Source organism: Heteronotia binoei, chromosome 12 (genome assembly GCF_032191835.1).
Source record: "Heteronotia binoei isolate CCM8104 ecotype False Entrance Well chromosome 12, APGP_CSIRO_Hbin_v1, whole genome shotgun sequence".
Taxonomy (NCBI): Eukaryota; Metazoa; Chordata; class Lepidosauria; order Squamata; family Gekkonidae; genus Heteronotia; species Heteronotia binoei.
The window spans coordinates 57,070,627-57,092,589 of record NC_083234.1 but is presented as its reverse complement, the minus strand read 5'-3'; the positions used below and the strand labels follow the sequence as shown (position 1 = coordinate 57,092,589).

Below are 21,963 nucleotides of genomic sequence, written 5' to 3'. Positions count from 1 at the left end.
TTCTGGAGTCCAGGGAGAGGGCCTTCTAAACAAGCACCTGAACTGCAGCACTGATTTTTGGTTGGGCCTGTTTTACCAGCTATGTGAAAAACATTTCCTCCCCCCTCTCCCACCCCTGTCACTTTCAGCTTTTTGAAGAACTTTCCTTTTCCAATTATGGCAAATCAGACTCAGAGCATGAGCAAAATCAATCCACACTTAGAGACCAGCGTGGGGCTTGTCCCAACTCATCCATCTGCTTATTTGAAAGATGACAGAAATGCCACATTTGAATTGCATCTCCAGGAATCCAGTGCCTACACATTGCTTACATCTTTTTCTCTGTGAAACTCACCACAGTGTTCCTTGCCTGCCAGCAGAATGATTTTGACATTCCGTGTCCAGTTTCATCAAGCTGCGTGAGAGAACTGTTTGCTACTCTGTCCTGCTCATCTACTTGAACAGCAGATTCTCTGACAACAAAGGAACATTAAGAGTCAGCAAAAAAACAGCTGTTCTTTATATCAGGAAAGAAGCAAACCTCCACTCACTTCCTGACTGGCTGAGATGGGTTCACTGAGATATATTACAGCCATGTTAAAGTGGTGTTAAAGAGGACACTCACCAGCGTGAGATATTGGTGGAGAGGATGAACCAGGAAGTTGAAGCCAAAATCTTGTCTCTACCATGAATTTACAAGGTCTCTCTTCCCTGGCTTGGCCCTCATCTGCAATTTAGGCATATCTGGCAATCTCGGGGTGCTTTTGTTTGCATGTACTTATTAACACAAATATCTAGCATTGTTTAAGGGACTGATTCTCTTTCCCAAATTTTTTAAGTGCCATACATCTCGATGGTTTTATTACTACTTGTATTGGACCTTGTGCAGAATTTTGTACGGATTTCTACTTTATTGTTTCTATTAGTCATATAGTGATTTTAAAATTTGTAAGCCACTGTGAAAATTTCTTTTTTAGAAGAAAGTGAGGTTATTAATACCCAAAATAAAACACACAGTCCAATTTCCTCCTCCTCCCTCACACAACACAGTTCACTGCTCTGAGCACAAACAGAGGTGATGGTAGGGTGGGTTGGGGAAACAGACAGTTTTTGTTAACGGAACAAAGTGATTTGGTTACTGATTCTTTTTTTAATTTTAGATGTTCAGAACAGAGACAGACTCAGTCGTAAGGCATCTTCCAAGGGTTGGCTGAAGCAGGAAGGAAGCAAGCATCAGACCAGGCAAGGCACCTAGGGCAGTTTTGGAAAGGCACAAAGGAACTGGGCTGCTCTTTGCCGGCCTGCAGCAGAGAGCAGGAAGTGATTCCCAGCGAAGGCACTTCAACTGATCCCAGGGGAGGTAGCTGCAGCTGCCAACTGAGATGGCTCCCAACAGATGGCTTCGTTATTACACTGTGTCGGAAGCAAGTAAGGAACATCCTGATTCATTTACGTGTTACTGATCGGCTAACTGCCAGCTGTACCTCTCCTTCTCTGTTGCAGATGCCAGCAGGAGAACTAAACAAAAGTTTAAGAGTGCTGAAAGCTGGGCCTCCTTCAAAGAGAGGGGAGTCTATTAGGCTGCAGACACAGTCCGTCTCAGCCTCCCTGGCCCACCCACCTCCTGCCGTTCTCTTGTTCATGGAACAAAATGACAGTCATAAATCCCACCCCCCCACACACACACACCCATTTGAATCCCCATGGGCCAGTTCCCCCCAGGCCACATGCAGCTATGCCCCCAAAAGGAAGGCGGTTGAGTATTGGCCCTTCGGCAAGAAAGGAAATGACACAGCCATCTCTCAACCAGGCACGTTTGTAATGGCGAGAAGAGAGCATGTGGCGGGGCCTCCACTGCTCAAGAATCCCACGTCATATTAGCTCAGCTCTGACACACTGCTCGCCTGGCTATCCTGGCTGGCGATGCTGACACGCTTCCGTAGTTGGACTTCATGGTCCTGCTGGGGGCAAGAAGAGAAGAGGATCTGTTCAGCCAGGCATGTGAGGGCCTGTAAGTGACTTTCAGGTGCCTTGTTCAGCTCATGCTCTATGCTGATAAGGTAACTGCTTCAAGCAAAAGTATAAGCTCCGTGGAGCAGCAACCTGTCATTTTGTACTCTACAAAGGCACTAAGGGTACTAATTATATCCATATAGACTAATGCAATAAGTAAAAGAAAGTGTACAAATAAAATTGTGTTCTCTCCTGTTCTTCTGTGATTGGACTGTGCAAAATCCAGCAACCAGAACTCTCCCACTGCAATTTAAAAACAAATGCACATATAGATTTCTGATGCTTAGGGTCATGAAACTTGGAGCTTAAAAGCATGTGAAAGGTGCTTGGTGAACTCTCAGAATTCCCGAGAAAATGTTATGTATTTCTCTATCCTGCTCTGCCTGAAAAAACTCAAGTGGTTCCCACCCTGGCACTGCAGTTGCAACTTTAAAAATTCCCAAAAGCTGTTCTGAAAACTGTAAATATTTGCTTGTCATGCCTGTTTTGTAATTCTGTTTCTGCTACACATTGTAAGCTGCTCTGAAACTCCTTTGGGTAGTGAACAGCGGGATATAAATCCAATCACTTCTTCTCCCCACTCTCCCCCAATGAGTAGCAGAAACAGAGTCAAGTGGACAAGGAGCTATGCAGAACACTGAAGCCACCCACCCTTAGACCATAGGACAGCCAACTAGATCCATCCTCTGCCACCTTGTAGCTGTGGAGATTTCACCTGCTTTACAGGTGGAAAGACTAGAAAATGTCTTTAGTTTGAGCAGAAACCTTCAGGACTTGGCCCCAGAGCCCATTTCCAGAGTTCACTCCAGTACCCTGGGAAGCAATGGAACAGAGAGTGACCCCAAGAACATGCATAACACTTTCATCTTGTTACTGAGAACCAAGACATGGCTTCCAATGAGACCGTAAGGCATCAAGTTTCTTTTGAAGACTAAGCTGTGGCCATCATCTAGCTCTGCGCACACCCATCAGTTGTTATCTTACGGAGTCAGAGTCCTCTTCAGTCTGGTTGCTTGCAAAGTTGACATAATCGTCTTTGTGGCTGCCGAGAACCTCCTCTTCATACTCTGTCTGATAGTCAGATTCATCTAAACACGAAAGGAAGAGGGAGAAACTGTTCCAAGGTAGCAACAACATGAGGGGAGCTAGCAGCATCTAACAAAGCCTAGAAGATTCATCTTACAACTGGTTCCACAGAATGGCATTTTAGGCATTTGAAGAAATCATCATGACTTTGGCAGGGGACAATGGGGCTGCTTGAAGACTGGGACCGATTTCACACTAGGGCTTGTTCCGAGTGGAGAGTCCTTTTGATCCTGGTGCTTCTCTCCATTTTCACACAAGTTGCCCTGGAGCTGCGAGTTGGTGCGCTGTTCTCCCAGGGCAAACAGAAACCACTTGGAAGAGGATCCTGCTTGCTGTGGAAGAATGCCACGCCAACTTGCAGCTCCGGGGCAACTTGTGCGAAAACGGAGAAAAGCCCCAGGAGCAAAAAAGCTCTCCACCCGGAACAAGCTTTGTGCAAAATCAGTCTGGGAACTTTGCTTTTAATTATATCCCACATTTTAGCCATGGCTGGCTATCTGTGTGGTTTACAAGAATTAAAACACTCAACACAAATGGATGATGTATTAAAGCTACATGGGACTGTGGACAGCAGTGTCTGCTGGCCTCCAGCTGCTGACAATAAAGCCCAGATTCTAAGCACTTCCTTAGAAGGATCTGGAGATGGACACCATTAAACAATTGAAGTTTCCACCTTTTCAGGCATCTAAAGTTTCATCTCTGCCACTTTTTCACCTCCGACACCACCCTGCCAAAAAAAACCATACCAAAATGGATCATGAGAGTTTTAGAAGCTTGCGTCAGAGAAGGTAAGCTCACCATCCACAACAGCAGCCTTGACTGGCTCAATTCTGGATACTATTTCTGCCAGATCTGTGAAAGAGGTTGTGGGACAGGACACAATCTGGATGGAAAGACAATGACAGTTGTGTGGTTACTGCAAGGGCTGCTTCACATGGTTATATTCCCCCGCTCAACACTAGAACTCAGCCTCATGGTGGAAAATGCAGCTCACAGTGGAACATTAGAAGAATATTCAGTTGACCATTGAGGCAACAGAAGAAATGTGGAGGGTTGGGAGAGGAGGATCACAGGAGGTCTACATTAGCCAAGATGCCACCACCTAGCAAATAAGACCATTGGAGCAAAAACCAAGATGCTGCTGTTTGCCGCTTTTGCAAATTTATCTCATGCAGGAGACTAAAAAGCAGCAACAAACAGAGCCTTGTCTTATCCCACCCCCGAGATACTCACAGCTGTGGGTTTGGTTTGACAAAGCTCCTGCCTGTCCTTCAGCATCTTGTCCAGGACACCACTCCTGCACCAGACGTTAAAGACTGTCTTTCCATGCTGATAACCCACTTCCTGGAAGGACATTGAATTGTCAGTCATGACAGCTGAACTGGGATCATGTGCCATGGCCAGATCATGTGACAGACATGCATCTCCCTCTCCCCACAGTATTGGAATGCTGATCCTCCTCAATTGGAGTGGTGTGTAACTCACACACACAGATTAGATTTTTGTGCTAAGATATCCAAATTCTGAAACCTGCATGAATTTAGGCCATTTGAAAAACTGTACATGGGTGCTCTTATTTTGCATCATTTATCCTGTCTCTGCTAATTGTGGGAGGGGAGAAGAGCACTAAAACCTTATTCAGCCATCTCTCTGTATTCTGAAATGCCTAGGACACTGCCCCCATGCTATTAATATTTATAATGAATGCAGGAGCTTGGCTCCCAGTACTACATTGCCTATTTTTCTGTACTCAGTCCAGTCCACAATACACCATTTCCACCAGAGAGGTCCTAGGGTGTCCTTTTAGCAACAAATTGTCCTGGTTTGGATAATTTAGCTTAGCAAATTGTCCTGGTATGGATAATTTGAGGCTTCCAAGTCAACAACCCCACTTAACATCTTCACTCCCCTGCCCTATCAGCTTCTCCTTCCCCCAACACACTCCCTGCTCAACTGACACAGATTTCGTTGAACTTCCCGAAGTCCAGGGTGCCGTAGCGGTCAATAGGTGGCCGAATGTACTCGCAGTAGTCACTGTTCTTGACCATCTCCAGCTGCCGTACACAGCACACATAGGCAAGTCGGGTCTGGATCTCGGCCATGTTCGGCACCTATCGAATATGGAAGGGGAGAGTCGTTGTGACGGTCTTTTTTTGTGAGGAAGCAGAAGATTGCACAATGCCAAATCCAAGCAGAATTGCATCACTAATATATAAAATGGTTCAGCAGAAGTGCTGTCGCCTCCTCTATGCAAAGAAATATGGGACCTGTAGTTTTGTGAGCATTGTATGTTTACCAGCTTCCAAATAAATAAATCTCCTGGTTCCCTGGAAACAATGCTCTGCTTGTCTCAGGTAACCAGGCTAGTAGTCATTATGAGTCATCTTGTTTGAAAACTCTAGGAATACCTTCACTTTCTCCACAAGGGGGTTCCACCGTTTCCATAGCAGCCACCAGCCAGAGAGGGCATCGCCATAATTGGTGAGGTTCGTCTCATCCCTACTCCCCACGTCAATGGCAATAACCACTTTCGCACCCATGGACCTTGCGACATCCGCTGTTGGGATGACAAGGGAGAGTCATTTCCTGCTACCCTTCCCCATGACCCATCTGTTTGGCAACATCTCTACTATATTTTTTCCAAGCTAGACATCTGTGGGCAGTATGCCAAAGAGGGTCATTTTACCTCTTGTACACATTTGTTCAGTCTCAGCGGAATTAGGTAATTTATATCCCCTCCTCTGTTCCCAGAAGTTGCTTTTAAACCAAAACATGAAAAGTATCTCTTAAACAGAAAGGCCTTTCACAGAAAAGCAGTGACTCAGTGTCCCCTAGGGAGGCAAGTGTGAGAAGGTAAGAGGAAAGTGAAAAGCAGCTGTGAGAAAGAGCCATTTCAGATATCAATGCGGGGGAAAGAGAGGAGAAAATATTTAAACTTTAGCAAGGTGTAAAGGAGTGCTGTGGGATACATTCAAGATTAAATGGGTTTAAAACAGCAATACATTTTTAAGAACATTTGTTAATGATATCCCCTTAACTACAGCAATATTATCCACATAAGGTGAACACAGCAAAGTATGCAACCTGGTATGTCAGCCTATCTGTTTATGAGTAGTTTCCCCAACTACATTCCAGGAAAGTCTGTGGTTCTTCAGAAGGTTTTTAGATGAACATATGAAGCTGTCTCATACTGTCAGACCCCTGATTCATCTAGCCCAGTTTTTGTCTCCACCAGCTGACAGCGGTTTTTCAGGATTTCTAGCAGAAAAAGGTCTTCTGTAACACTGATTATCCAAGATCTTTCAACAGTAGATACCAGGGATTGAACTTGGCACCTTCTGAAAGCACACCTGGGATTTTCTGTATGCATCGTTTACACTGTCTTGCATGGGTGCAGAATGCAAGTTAAGGAAGTTACATGAGTACCAACATTGCCATTTTGCAGGAGCATCATACTACAGGTGAAGCATCTCTCACTGAAACATTGATTTGAAGCCACAGACATCCCAAGTACAACTCAGTTATGCCCAGTTCTACTGTGTTTAGCTCCGAGTCTGCCTCCCTCCTCTAAACACAGGAACATACAAAACTGTCTTATACAGTCAGCCCTAACTCAGCACTAATTCAAGGACTAGCTGCTGCAGGAATCTCAGGCACAAAACAGTCTCTTTCAAACCTGTTACTTGAGATCCTTTAACTAGAGTTGCATTGGAGTGAACTTGGCACCTTCTGAATGCAAAGAAGGTGCTCTAGCACTGAACCACAGCCCTTCTCTAAAGGGTCCTCAACTAGCCTCCCTGAATGGCAGCCCTGATCTTTCCTTGGACTGGCCAATCAAAATAAAGAGCATTTAGTGTGTTTTAAGTACATTCTTGACTCACATGGAGCAACCATGTGGTCCAGTAGTCCTGGCCACAGCCCTGTGTGAACAGACTGTGTGTGTGCCAGAGTATCTTACAATGCACAGGAGGTCCTCAGCCGCCAACTCAGTGTTGAGAGATTGAAAGCTTCCAGGATATCATAACATTCAGAACCAGTGCGTTTGCAAAAATGAAAATAGTCACATTAGCTGAAACGGGAGGACAAAAGATGACTCCCTCAAACAATGCCCATGGCTGTGAGCTTGCTTCCACAGAGTTTGCGACTGGGATGGTGGTGAACAGTGGTGGATGTGTCCCAGTCTCTCCATCCCACCCCAGTCATCTCTGCAAAGGACACAGGGCATGGCATTAATCAGGACTCTGGAAGCTTAAAGAGGCATGAGGCCCAAAGCATGGTACAAGAGCCTATGATGCAGCCACGTGAATCAGAGCATCCATGGTTCAGTGATACAGCACCTGCCTTGCATGTCAGAAGGTCCCAGGTTGGATCCCTGACAACTCAAGTAAAGAATTTAAGATAGAGAAAGGAAGAGATACTTCCAGGCAGAGTAAACTAACACTGAGCTATGTGGAACAGTGAGTCTGACTCAGTAAGCTTCAGATGTCCAAGGGAGAGGGCAGCGCTTCTTCACCCCTGTCTTCCTTTCTCTATAGCAGATAAATGGACAGCTTCTAGACAGCACCATGCCCTTTGCAGAGGCACCCCCACCCACCCTCACAAAAAGAGTCTAAAGTCTATTTGCCAACAAGATTGGAATACAGAAGCAGCACTCTGCCCTCTGCCTAGCAACTGTCAATTTATTCTACTTACACCATATAAAACCTCAACCTCTGTGCGGGCCTGGTCTCTCTTCTCCCTGGCCCTTCCCCCCAAGACTTCCCTGCCACTTCATAGCATTGAATGGACAGAAAGCAGGTCCCTAGGCTTGAAGCAAAATCCATCCATAAATTGGAAGCAAAATGGCAGGGTCAATGGGCAGTGGCAACAGCACCTGGAAGATTGTTGATGTAACCCCCATCCATCAGGAGATGCCCGTCTTTTGGATCACAAAGAGGGGGCAAGTAACCGGAGAGGGACATGCTGGCCCGGACATACCTCCAAAGGCAGCCTACAGACAAAAACAGAAAGAAGACCTGGTCTCTCACTGATAGAAAAAACCAGCAACAAAGCTATTTTAATCTGCACCCCCCTCCAATTACTTGGAGATGAAGGAATACAGTGGTGGGATCCAAGTTTAAATCCGCACACCGCTGTGAAGACTTGAGCCACAGCTCTGTGTCAAACCTGCATTACAGGATTGTCGTTAGTACAAAAGGTAATAAAGCCTCATGAACCAAGTTCCTTGAGGGAAGGAGGCTCATGTTTCTTGCACTGAATGCGAACCTGAGCTTGTGTGACACCATGAATGATATTTGTTGGGGAAGGAGTTGTTTTGTAGTTGGGGAAGGCCAAGCACTGGATATTCTAGCAAATTGAGAGAACTAGCAATGGCTTCTCAGTTCCAAGTATCAATCTCCCTTTCCTCCTGCACCATCTCCTTTACCCTCTGGTATGGCTAGCAAGCAGCCAAATAGCATCCAATGGAAATGCTTTGGCCAGCAATCCACCATTCTCTGAGCCAGCTCAATGACTTCTATTCAGAGATGCACAATGAGGGAATTTATAACCATTAAAAGCAGAGTGGTTTAATCAGCACAAGTGGATTGGCTTTGTTCCCCACAGAACATGGTGATACCCAAGACTTGCTCCCTGAAATTCATTCTGTGAGGCCCATCTCAAAATGCATCTCCTGACAGCTCAAGTCTGAATATCTGGAGTGGAGAGTAGGGGGGTCCAGGTGTGCAATTTTTATCTGCAAAAAAAAATGTGCCTGTGAGCCCAGGTCTGCCCTGAGCCCAGGCTCATCTTTCTGAAACAAAGCAACCCCTTAAATATATATATTTTTTGCAGCAGCCTATGCTGGGGCTGAAGAAAAGCAGGAAATATTGTGTGTGTCTAATCATAAGTATTAAGGGTAATGCATGCCCACTGTAACCTGACTGGAGCCAGAGGGAATAAAGCAGTCCAAAAAGCCCTAATTAGTTAATTACAAGTCCAGACTGTTAAGCATTTTAATAGCTGTTTCAGGCCTGTGGAGCTCAGATGTATTTTTTCCCTGCAGCTGTTTCATGATATATTTTTTAAAAAACAACCAAAGATCCCCCACACACAGTTTTTATGATGATGAATCCAACTATTTATTACATTTTGATCCTGCTCTTTCTCTAAGAAGATTAGGGAGGCATATATTGTTTTCCTCTCACAACAATCATGCAAGGTTGCTTACACTGAGAGCAAGCGACTGGCCCAAGATCACCCAGTGAGCTTCATAGCGAGTAGGATTTGAACTTACATCTGACACTCTGAACCAGATGGGACTTCTGAAAATCTGATTAGCTAGTTACATGTGGCTCTTTTACACATATTGTGTGGCTCTTGAAGCCCCCACCACTCCACTGGCCGACTTGGAGAAGGCATTTGTCTCTTTAAACCACTTCTCCAAGCCAAGCAAGTCAGCAGCTTGGAGAACACATATAAAGTTAAAGTTGCTTTCTTTCCATCTCTCCCTCCCTCCTATCATCTATCTGCTTTCCGGCTCTCAAACATCTGACACTCATGTCTTGCAGCTTTCAAACATCTGATGTTTATTCTATGCGGCTCTTACATTAAGCAAGTTTGACCACCCCGTTTTAGTCTGTTGCAGTAACAATAGCAAAAGCCCAGTGGTACCTTAAGGACTAGCAACATTTATTTCAGTATGAGATTTTGTGAGTCACAGCTCATACCCTCAGATATGCAGAGATCAGACTGTAATTTTCCCCGTAAGACTCTCCCCAGTACACTCTTCCCTACACTAATCTGAAGATGCAAACTCAGTCTAATGGAAGCTCATAATGAAATGAATGTTGCTGGCCTTTAAAGTGCTATTAGACTTTTGTTTTATTAACCTAGTTATAAAGCCTTTTCAGCCCTATTTAGCTTTAACACACCCTGTAAAAACCAGTGTTTAGACTACTGGTCATTGCAAACACTGCCACCTTCAGAGGCAAAGAACAGCACGGCTCAGAACATCATAATCTGCAAAGTCATGAATCATCAAGAGAGCAATAAGAGGAAGCAACCTGCACCTATCAGAGCACATTTCCAAAGCAGTCCTACTCTTGTTGAAATGCAGGTTCCTCAAGTGGCTGGTTTAACCCTCTAATGTCCCTTACAGGGCTGCGGCAGGGACAGCAGCAGCTCTCAGAATCCATAGTGCAAGCTTGAATGATCAGGTCACAGCTTGAATGACCAGGCACAGGCCATGTCAAATACAACCAAGGAGACCTTGAAACAAATGCAGTGTTGTGATATAGAATGGCCATAGTTGCTACAGCTTAAAAAAATATTGTACACATCTTGCCATCTCTTTAGGAGCAAGGCCCACCGAGCTTCGGCTGCCCTTGGCTTGGGAACCCAGATCTGCTTACCATCTGTGTGGACCCTCATTGCTGAGGCTGTGATATCTGTTGTGATGGTGAAATAAGGAATCCAGAGGTCCTGCAGTAAAAAAAAAAAAGGACTTAATTAAAACAGCCAATCCACAGAGGAGATTGCCTGCTGCATCTCTGTATGATTTACTGGACAAGGAGGAGAGAACACAAATGGCCTTTGCTGAGGACAGGCTACAATGTTGCATTTTCACTGGGCATAACTGGGCTGTTACTGCAGAGAAGAAGCAGCTTTACCTGCCCTCAGAGGAAGCTGTCCATTGCTGTACAGGTCGGTACTCTGGGCCTGCCCTCTGTCAATCAAAGTTATGCAGAAAACACAGGCAATGGGCTGCACTGAGGGTGGATAGTCATTAGTTTGTCATAGTCTGAAAGTAAATCTCTTTAGGTGTAGGAGCAGAGCACTCCAGTTTTAACTCACAAAAAACAACTATTCTGTTATCTGGATCAAATCAAATTTCTGCACCCTGCCACTTTTAAACGCAAATCTAAGCGGTAAAGTTTTCATGAGGCACAAAGAACTGATAACGGGGGTCCATGAGGAAGGATTTTTGGTGGAGAAGATGGGCCTAAAACAGTCTTAAATTAAGCCAAGACGCTCATGAAGATGAGCATGCTCGCAGTTCAAAATATCTGTAGCCCCAAAGTTCTCTAAGCAACAATCAAGTTAAAAGAAAAATATATTTTAAGGAGCATTAAGGTCAGAGTGGGATTATATATAAACAACAAACCCCCTCCAATCTGGACTGAAACAACTTAAATCCGGAATGTACATCACTGCATATGCAATTTGTCCTTGAAGCTGAAATATGCTGTCACAGGGTGTTTTGTTTTTCTTGCAGAACACAATGGATCAAGACAGGTTAAGAAGCAACACAGCACACCCTGTGTTCTTGGTGCCTGGGGTGGGGGGGAACAGTGGGAGGGCTTCTAGTGTCCTGGCCCCACTGGTGGACCTCCTGATGGCACCTGGGTTTTTTTGTGGCCATTGTGTGACACAGAGTGTTGGACTGGATGGGCTATTAGTCTGATCCAACATGGTTTCTCTTATGTACACCAAATCTGTAGCAGGAACTCTTTGAAAATGGAGATTACTTACCTGAAGGGGCATTTTTTTAAAACAAAACATCAATCTGAACACTCAAGTCATCCCTGTGATAAAAACTGCAAGGCAGGAATGACTTAGGCCAATGTTTGCTTTTGTGGATAACCTCTCTGCAGATAAACTACGTACTGCATTAACTAACCAGACTAGCTTCCAAAGACACTCCTACAAATACAGGGTTCATTTGCTAGCCAATCTAGAATCTCCAGGATATCCCTCACCACCTTAAGTTAACTCAGGGGTGGCCAAACTGTGGCTCTTTCACAAATATTGTGTGGCTCTCAATGCCCCCAGTGCCTTGTTGGCCAGCTTGGAGAAGGCATTTGTCTCTTTAAATCACTTCTCCAAGCCAAGTCAGCTGGCAGCTTAGAGAATGCATTTGAAGTTAAAGTTGCTTTCTTTACACCTCTACCTCCCTCGCTTCTCCCTCCCCCATCTATTTGCCTGCCTTCCTTCTTTCCCTACGGCTCTCAAACATCTGATGTTCATGTCTTGCGGCTCTCAAACATCTGATGTTTATTCTGTGTTGCTCTTACCGTAAGCAAGTTTGGCCACCCCTGGGTAACTCACCACCTTAGCAAAGAGCCTGAAGTTCTGACCATAAACTCCATGCATTCCAATAAGCTACACAGTGTGCAAACAGCCATTGGTCTCCTCCACCCGACATGCCAGCCCAGCAGCTCCTGAGGATATTGCAGACTGCTGTTCCAGTGTTACTGTTCATAAAATATGCAGCAAAGCCAGTCTCTTACCTCAATCTGTTTGTCTTTGAAGATATTGCTGATGCCGTTATTGAATGAGGCTCCAGAGAACATGGAGGTGATTGGGTAAGTCAGATCTAAGACTGTTTTAAACACTGAATTCATATTCTTTGAAAAGAAGAACAAGAAGAGATGTTTCAGTAATGGGGGTATTGAATCCTGAAAATCCAGGGAAAACTGTCTTCCCCTTGATCTAATTTAGCATGATGATTTTGAAAGAAGCAGCAACAACTAAGAGTGTGCAAATGGAAACTGCCAAGCTGATGAAAAGACTGATATTTTGGATACTGGATGGGATGGCAGTATCCAATACAAGTGCAATCTCCCCAATGCAATTCCTTAGTTCAATATTACCACTCCTGGTAATATCAGAATTGGGAATCCTGTTGGGAAGGCAGGAATGGCTTGCAAGGAGGAAGCATGCCCTACAGTTGACTGGTAATGCTACTCTTTTAATGTTTAAAGGACTATTATTTCCTTGGGCCTCCAAATTGGAGAGATGGCAAGGTCTACCTCCCACAGGAAACTAAATTAACACAAGTGGGAGACTTGCAAGAAACTTGCATGGGGAAATTATCCCCTTTGCTTTTCCCTCCCCCTTCCCCTGGGAGTCTACGCAGGCTCCCTCTGGCATCCCTCCCTCCCTTTCTTTTCTCTCCCACCCCCTCTGTCCTGGGCCACCTGGCCCCCCAGCAGCACCTCACACTGAGCCGTTGCTCACTGTCACTGCTGGAGGAGCAGGCCTAGGCTGACCAGCAGCAGTGGAGGAGAAAGAAGCAGCTGCAGGGAGATCCAGAGGAATGCTGCACCTTCATCTCAGGCACTGGGCAAGGTTTGGGGTGCATCCCAGCTTGGCTGAGACACCTCCTTCCCACACCAGGCAAAGCGAACCCTTCACATACCTCCAACCTACAGATTTAGATACCTGCACAGAGAGGTCATGTTGGGAATTAGATATATAGATTTAAAAGGCTATTTCCCTGGGGGTACCCCTTGGCCACTGGATACCAGGTCTGCATCATAGGAAACCACATGCTTTAACATTTAAAGACCTGTGCACCACTGATCACCTGGGAGTTATTCATTTCTCTCTCTCATTTTCATTCCACATGGGAGAACTGGGAAGGGAATAATTAGTTTAAATAAAAATATGGGAGCATTTCCCCAATATTTCTCGAATGACTTTCCAGAACGTTCGCAATACTTCTGTTATTTTTATTACAGTGATACTCACACCGTGCTTGATACAGAATTAAAGTGATATTTTTTCACATAACATGCCCCTGGCAGCAGGAAATCACTGCTATTTCATCTATGTGTCATTGCATGGCCACCTTAAACACAATCCCAAAAGCAAATACCCACTATCAAGTTCCATGGGGGAGGGGGATCGCATGCTTTTGCGGGAGTATCTTTGCTGCCCACTTCCTAGTAAATGACATTATACTGTTCACACACTAGCAGGCCCTGCTTGTGAAGTTTTTACTGCTACATGATAACTTTATTATGTACTCAACAAACCAAGAGACGGACCACGATTTGAGCTGCACCTGGAATGCTAGTTGCTTTAAATGTCACAGAAGCCAAAGCAACTCAGTTCTATTGACCCTGGAATTTAAACTCCATTCCACAGCTACAAGCAAGGAAAGTTGTGATTCTGCTCTCACAGCTTAGCAAACATTTCAGCCTAGCTCATCCAGCCAGAGCATTCTGTTTTTCTAGTCCTAAGCACATGTGGCTGGTGGATGAACATGGGAATGACAGGCATGGCCTGAAAACAGAGATTCACAAAGGCCTTCCATTTGTTATTTGGTAATCCCAGTGACCTGGTTTCTGTCGCTTCCCCTGACACACAAAGAGCAAGAGGTTAACAGCTAAAAATACCTAAAAGCCTTTCTGACCTGCAGTCATTTCTCATCTCCTTTTAGTGAGGGGGAAACAGGTGGGAGCTCTTTAGCAGAGGCAGGAGACAGGCCAAGACAAAGGGGCAACCCAAGGCCAGGCTGTTCTCTGGCTCACAGCCCCCTTTCTGCAGCCAGACCTTTTCACAGCAGTGCTAGGTGTCCTATGTTCCAAAGGAACCCAAGCCACACACCCAAAATAAAAGTCAGGCATGGGCTGTCTTTCAGTTCCTAGTGCTGTCACGTAGCTTGCATTGACACTTGGGCTGGTACACTAAAGCTTCTGCTGCAATTGTAAAGTGGAGCAACCATCGGCGCACTGCTCAGTTCCAGCTTTGCTAAGAGCAAGACCCTTGCCATTTGCTGCCCTGGTCCTTCCCATTTCTGGAGCAGGTCAACTACAGAAAAAGCAAGGAGGGCATAACCCCCAGCCCAGAGACACAGTCTTTTTGTGTTAGCTGCCTTGGAAACATTAAGCCATGAAATCAACACTGGCCCTGCAGAAGTAGTTTTTGCCAGTGTCACTACAACACAAATTGCCACGTGGACACCTGGAAGTACCTCTTACCAGAAGAAAAAAAAAAAGAACAGCTAATTCAACTCTTTTTTTAAAACACCAGATGTAAAATCAAGGCACAAGAAGACCTCAGCTGCTTTCCACCTCCCCCCCCCCCCCCACAGCATCCTCCACTTGCAAGAGAAGATGGAATGCATTATGGGGTAGAGAGAGGAACACCCACACAGCTAGCTCCAAAGAAGATGGATGTCATCCTTCTCCCTCCACAGGAGAGGCTGAGGGGAGCCCACTACATTGCTCTCCTCTCTTTCATTTGGAAAGAGCATGGTTCAGTGGCAGAGCTGCTTCATATGCAAAAGGTCCCAGGTCTAATCCCTGACAGGTCCGGTATTGGGGAAGACCTTTCCCTAAGATCCCAAAGGCTACTGCTGCCCAGAGTGGTGTGGGAGAGAGAGAACAATGGTCTGACTCAGTACACGGCAGATTTGTTATAGCTGAATTGCTGAAAGTGGGTGCCATGCTGCAGGACTCACAGATATTTCGCACATTCATCATTTTTCCGTAATGGAAAGAACCCCGCACCACTCTTGGCTTGACCAATCCCAATTCAGATATGACCCATCAGGCAACAAGAGCAAGGCAATGATGGAGAGAGTCACAGTTCCTCTGCAGACCTCTTTTTTCTCAATTAAGCTCTATGCCTGACAGTCCATCTTGGAAATCCCCATGAAACTAATTCTCTTTCACATGATACATCAAAAGGGGGAAACGCTTCTCAGAGACAAAAAGATCCATCAAATGGTACGTTTGCCAGAGCCATACGTCAAATATACGCTTCAGTGGAATTACTGCTTAGTTTCTGAGGCAGTGAATGCAGTTTCACATACAAACTGGGTGTTCTGGCAACTCAAAAAGCAATGTTTATAAGGAGATGAGGGAAAGAAAAGGGGGGCGGGAAGCACAACATATTCTTAGCAAATATGTATTTTCCTTTCTTCCCAAGGGAATTGCTGCTTCTTGGGAGCTTTTTAAGAGAGACCCTGAATTACCTCAGCCAGTCAGTTCTATTCACAGTATGACAGCACATGGAAGGAGAGAGAAGAAAGTTATAGAGAAGTGTAGCAAAAGTAGAAAACACAGAGATATATTTCCATGATCATGTGTGTGAACTTTGCCCCTCTGAAAAAGTGAACAGTGACACATGAAAGCTCATACACTGCCACAAATTTTGTTAGTCTTTAAGGTGCTACTGTAGTCTTTTCTTTTGCCCTCTACAGGCATGGTTTCTTTTGGGGCCTATTTATTGGGACTCTGCTGGAGTACTCAAGAGCAGCTCTGTTGGATCAGAACAAAGGTCCCTCTTCTCCAGCATCCTGTTCCCCACAACAGCTAACAAGATGCCCCTCGAAGGCCTATAAGCTGAAGAGGCACCCAAACCTTTCCTTGCTGTTTCCCCACAGCAACCAGCATCTAAAGCATGCCTTCCCTTTGAACAGCAAAGTGCCATTCAACCATCAAGTTTAACAACCATTGATAGATGGTTCTCCCATGAATTTATTTAATCCTCTTCTACAGCCATCTAAGCTACTGGCTGTCACTACATCTTGCGGCAGAGAATTCCACAGCTCTCTTTATTAGCAAGCTAACTTTGGTATCCATACAGCAGGATATTTCTCTCCTTACAGTGCTACCGAACAAGCCAGATTTGCAGCCTCAAAATGCAAGGAAAACTACATATTTGCACATATTGCATACATGATTCCACTAACCCAGAAAACTACCACCACTGACAATTTAAGAACCCAAGAACATCAAAGTGAGAGCAAAAGATCAACAAAGAGCCAGTAGAAGAAGGCCTATTTGCATAAGTGAAACTATTTAACTTAACGTTACTGATAATTGCTATGATGATGAATAAGCTGTAAGGTTTCTGCAGCCCAAACACTGGTCCTTCATCAGGACACAAGTGAGATCTCACAAGAAGTCATTAATATACACAGGGACACCCTGTGCAGCAGTTGCTTTAGCACAATGGCATAAATCTGTGCACGGTTTGCACTTGGATGTAGTGCAAAGAGTCTCTCAGTAGCTCTTTAGTCTGACAAAAATCTCTGTCTGCCATTCCCATCACTGAGTGGGCATTCTAGCTCCTCATTTACCCCTCCAATATACCTTAAAGACTGCACTCTCTTTTTAAAAGAGCTGTATTTGGTTTTGTATTGAGCCACATTTGGCACTAGAGTCATACGCTGAAGCCCACTGGTATGCAGAGCTCTGAAGCTCCATCCCATAGATCACTGGAAACCCAATGGAACCCTGCCCCCACTGCTTCAGCTTCCGAGATGCCTCTAGGCATGGCCTGAATTTACTGTAATGCGGTAGGTCTTCACCCCCAACCAAATCAAAGCTCAAGTTCTTGGGGGAAGGAGCCTGTCTCCTGTAAAGTGCCACAGGTACCAACAGCACATCTTCTCTCCCTGTCTTTATAAATAAAAACTGTTTACTTCAAACACGGAAACTGGCAGCTGACACTCTCAAGGTACTGAAATATGTGTCCATTTCCAAATGCTATACTGGCATACTGCTTGCAAGCCAGTCCCCTAAGAGATTTTCTAGTTATTTTGCCATAACTTGGAAAGCGGCAGCAGTAAGTGGCAGCTGCCTAAAACAAAATATCGTGATGTTGCTGGAGTCTGCCAGAGCAAACAGCCCTGGGGAAGGATTGTTCTGCTGCGGGAGGTTTGGCAAACAGATGCTGTCATAAAAACACAAGGTTTCCATTTGATGCACAACGGGACAGCTGGCATGCCAAGTGAGGAATAAGGAAAGGCTCCCTTGGGGAGCTGTCGCTCCACTACCCCAGGCCTGACCAGAGTCTGCTCTGTGCCGCGAAGCAGAAGCTTATTTAAGGCCTCAGTAGCTCTCCCTTGCTCAAGAGCTCTCCCTTGCTCAAGAGATTTGGGAAAGTGCAAAGATGTCTGAATGTCCTGGTGACATCCCTACCAACTGAGGAAGCAAGCACAAAAGCTCAACCATCATCTGAGCCAAGCTGGCTCTTTCAGACCTCTGAAAGACAGCTGAAATGGAAATCCCCTTACCATTGCCCACTGCCTGGCTTTGATCCTCATTTGGGTGTAGCTGCGCTCTTCAGCATACAGGGCACCCATGAAGGCGCCGATGGAGGTGCCGCCGATCATGTCAACTGGGATGCCGGCTTCGTTCAGGGCCCTGATAACGCCCACTTGGGAACATCCCCTAGGGCAGAGTGAGAGGGTAGAAGGGGGAAGAAAGCAAATAAAAGCATACTTGGAAAAAAGGCATGGTTGATGGAAGAAAAAAACCCAAACTGCAGCCTTCAAAAGCAGCACAAACTCCTATGTAGTCAGGAGAGAAAATGCCACATTCCAACTAATTTGCATTGAAATAAGGGCAGTTCTGTAGCCTGCGTATATTATGCAAACAGAGTATATTTGTACAGATTTTTTGTGTGCCTAATTTATAGTCCTGCTGCCGCATTACGAGAAGCAATACATGGGTCATGGAAGCCCAGCTCACATGGTCACTGGAAATAGGATTTAACAACTCCTCTGGTTTCTGGGATTTCAGCAAGCATTGCCCACAAATTCCCAAGCACATATACTTACAGGGAATAGAAACTTGCTTTAAAAAATGAGAACTGGGATTCACAGGAAGCTGAATTCTGCAGCAATGGCATATCCTGCAGCTTGTGCCTGTACTCCTGTGACATCCACAGAGACTTGGCTGCAGTCGGTTAGCAGTAAGAGAAAAAAGACACTGCACAAGCTGCAGCTCTGCTTTGCTACCTTCTCTTAAGCACTGAAAGTCATTAAGAGAGTTGAACTGTGACTGAGCCTTGTGTTGTCCTGGATTCACTCAAGCCTTGAGATAAAGCACCCAGACTCTCTCATTCTAAAATTCCTTCAACTTTAGTCTCAGCAGCAACATAAATCTGTCAATGGCCCCCTTATGAAAGATTAGGGTGGAGTTTCCACAGCTGGGAAGGCTCCTGTCCCAACTGAAAGTTGACGTAAGAACACAAGAGAAGCCATGTTGGATCAGGCCAATGGCCCATCCAGTCTAACACAGTCTAACAGTGGTCAAAACCCCCAAGTGCCATCAGGAGGTCCATCAGTGGGACCAAGCCCCCATTCTTTCTTTGTTCTCTCTGTTCCTCTTTCCATATCTCCCTCCCCCTTTTCTAGTACTACCATGGAAGGCCCTGACCTGGATGGCCCAAGCTAGCCTGATCTCATCAGATCCCAGAAGCTAAGCAGTGTCAAGTCTAGTTAGGACTTGGACAGAAGTCTGTCAAGGAAGTCCAGGGCTGCCATGTAGAGGCAGGCAATGGCAAACCGCCTCTGATTGTCCCTCGCTTTGAAAATCCTAGGGGATCACCATAAGTTGGCTGCGACTTGACAAGAAAAAAAATAACCTGAATAAAGGAAGGCCTGAAATGTTACTATACTCACACAACACACCCTTTCCTCATGGAACTAGTCACACACATACCCATGCAAAGATTTCTATCCAAACCTACCTTGACTGCCACAGGTCAGCAGCAATATCTGTATTGTCCATAGCCTTCTAAAAGGATGAGGGAAAAGCCATTTCCTCCCTTGCAGGCAATATTGTCTAGGTTCAGTGGCACCTGAGCCTCTCAGGGGCCTAATATCTTTCTGCTCTGCTGGGGAATTAAACCTCCCTTTACCATTTCTGAAGGGCAATCGTATTTCCTGGCTCTTCCATGTAACACAGCTCCCTGCTTTCCCCTGGCTCACACCAAGGACTCTGAGGCTTGAGCCAGGAACTGCAGGACTTGAGGCTGGCTTCCAGCTACATGAGCTATCTGGAACTGTGGAGGTTCCTGGAACCTTCTTCAGGCCATCGGGCAATCAGCAGGGAGTACAGATGCTCTGGATTGGCCAGGGGTCAGCACATAGGTATGTGAGACTCGACTTTCTGTGCATGCCTGGTCAATACAGTAGGATCTAATCTGAGGAAGAATTAAGACTCCAGCCAGGGACTACAGTGGGACAGCCTGTGGCCCTCATAGGCTGATGTGTAAGACAAATGCAAGCTGAAGCTCTGGCCAAGATGTATTCAGGTGTCACTGTTCTTTTCATCCCCCTCTCATAGCTTTGTGAACAAAAGAGCTATGCCGGAGTGTGCTTGGATAGCTATTGAAACCCCCTCCCTTCTCTCGATGGCTGTTCTGTGAATGCGAAACGCTGTAATTTGAGTGTGGTATCTGTTGGAACTGTTGCATTTTTTACACCAAAAGGATGGAGAGGTGGAAGGGAGGGGGGATAATATAGAGGGGGGAGAGAGACAGAAAGAGTGCACGCACAGGTTCTGTTCTCTTGTCTGTCATGACAAATTGCAAAAAGATAATTACCATGAAGTGGCTGGTTGGAAGTAAAAGGGAGAAAACAACCCAAGGAAAGACACTTGCAACCTAATTGTTACCTGAGACGCCTAGCATATCCCCATTTCTGGAACACAATGCTGGTTTTGAGCAGTAGAGTTTTTGCTTGCCTCTGGCTACAATCCAAGGAGAGAGCCTGCACAAAACAGTCGCTCACCATTAATGCTAAGTGACTGTCATCATCCAAAAGGCAAAAACTGCTGCTCAGGCAGATTAAAAAGGGAAAAGGCCCTGTCCCTGGGAATATCAGCCTCATCACCCTTCCTTGGCAGTAGTGACAGATGTCAAAACTTAGCATAGTGTAGACTCCAGAGCAATGATCCCTCTAAGATGCAGAGTCTTCTGAGCAAAAATTCTACTTTGTGAGCTACTAGCATTAAAGTTGTGAGCTACTGGGATTAAAGTTGTGAGCTACTGCATCAATTATTGTGCTCTGGGGTCATCTTTCCTGAGCTAAGACAAAAATGTGTGAGCTGGAGGCTAAAAATCTATGAGCTAGCTCACACTAACTCAGCTTAAAGGGAACACTGCTCCAGAGTTCTGAGCCTTCTGAAATAAAGGAAATGACAGTCAAGGTTGGATGCAGATTGCAATTCCTCAGAAGCACAGACCATGGTATTGCCTATTGAACGCAGCTTCCTTGAGAAATTCCACTTCCGTCTACAAAAGAAAAACCCATATGGTTGTGCTTGGAAGTGCGTGCATGATGCCTGGTGGAATCTCAGAAGCCAAATATCTCCAGCTGTCTGGAGTGGGACTTTGGCACACAATTAGAAAACCTGGAATTATGGGCAATATTTTTAAATTACAGAATTACGAAAAAGGGAAATTAAGGCAAATATACACAATTTTTACATGTCTAAAATTCTGTTCTTTGTGATGCATAGTTTAATAGGGCAGAGTATACAAAATCCTGTGGACACCATCTGCAGAATTTGTTTTCTAAAAGCAGGAAAATGCACTGTGTGAATTAAGATCTTTATAATGTATTATTATTACTATAATATTAGTAATAAAGCATTATATGCTATGTATAGTTCCCTCATCGCTTACTTTAACTTAAGCCCAAATGTACAGAACTGAATGCACATTCTTTCCCCATTTACCCTCCTTGGGGCAGGGACCTTCTTTTCACTTTGCTGCTCTGTAAAGCGATATAAAATTCTATTTATCTGTTGTCTGCAGGGCACATGACCTTTCACCTAAGCAACATAAGCGGAGGAGAGAAAATGGAGAAAGAAAAGCACACACGGAATACACAATGCACATGTCAGTAACAGGAGCAACAAAGAGTAATAATGAATGAATGAGAGGAAAATGGGTGACACAAAGCTTTGTTTCTGCTAAGCAAGTTTAAGATGCTACAGTTGAAGTAGTTTCTCTATTAGTTATTATGGTGTAATGAGGGAATTCCCTGGCTCTGTTTTATCACCATTTCTCTGATTATCTGTGCTACAGACCTCCATCCTTCTGCTTCTCTTTTTGGTATTTTTTTGGGGTAGGGGAAGTTTCTCTTGAAAGTATGTCTTTGAATATTTTACTTTGTTATGAAGACATTTCATGTATGTTTGAATTAACACTGCAGTCATGCACTGTTCTCTGAGGAGACTTGTGTGCACGCGGTGGAGGAGAGGAAGACGGCAGGCATGAAGCACACCATGCGGATAGATCCAGGTGGGCAGCCGTGTTGGTCTGAAGCAGCAGAACAAAGCAGGAGTCAAGTATCACCTTTAAGACCAACAA

At 45.1% G+C, this 21,963-nt stretch overlaps 1 protein-coding gene across 4 annotated transcripts in view; it reads right to left on the bottom strand.

Annotated features, from left to right (window-relative positions):
• Nucleotides 1-1,109: 1,109 nt before the first annotated feature.
• PNPLA7 (patatin like phospholipase domain containing 7) overlaps nucleotides 1,110-21,963 on the bottom strand; it is a 97,337-nt gene continuing 76,483 nt past the window's right edge. For 2 of the 4 annotated variants that reach the window (XM_060250678.1, XM_060250679.1), the window contains exons 26-35: nucleotides 17,873-18,029; nucleotides 12,348-12,464; nucleotides 10,470-10,539; nucleotides 7,952-8,068; nucleotides 5,487-5,635; nucleotides 5,037-5,189; nucleotides 4,312-4,422; nucleotides 3,877-3,961; nucleotides 2,977-3,080; nucleotides 1,110-1,940 (exon numbers count right to left, since the gene is read on the bottom strand). In XM_060250678.1, the coding sequence (XP_060106661.1) occupies nucleotides 1,857-1,940; nucleotides 2,977-3,080; nucleotides 3,877-3,961; nucleotides 4,312-4,422; nucleotides 5,037-5,189; nucleotides 5,487-5,635; nucleotides 7,952-8,068; nucleotides 10,470-10,539; nucleotides 12,348-12,464; nucleotides 17,873-18,029 (1,147 nt within the window). In that variant the 3' untranslated portion in view covers nucleotides 1,110-1,856. The remainder of the gene's footprint in view (nucleotides 1,941-2,976; nucleotides 3,081-3,876; nucleotides 3,962-4,311; nucleotides 4,423-5,036; nucleotides 5,190-5,486; nucleotides 5,636-7,951; nucleotides 8,069-10,469; nucleotides 10,540-12,347; nucleotides 12,465-17,872; nucleotides 18,030-21,963) is intronic. The other 2 variants (XM_060250680.1, XM_060250681.1) reach the window with 1 other exon arrangement.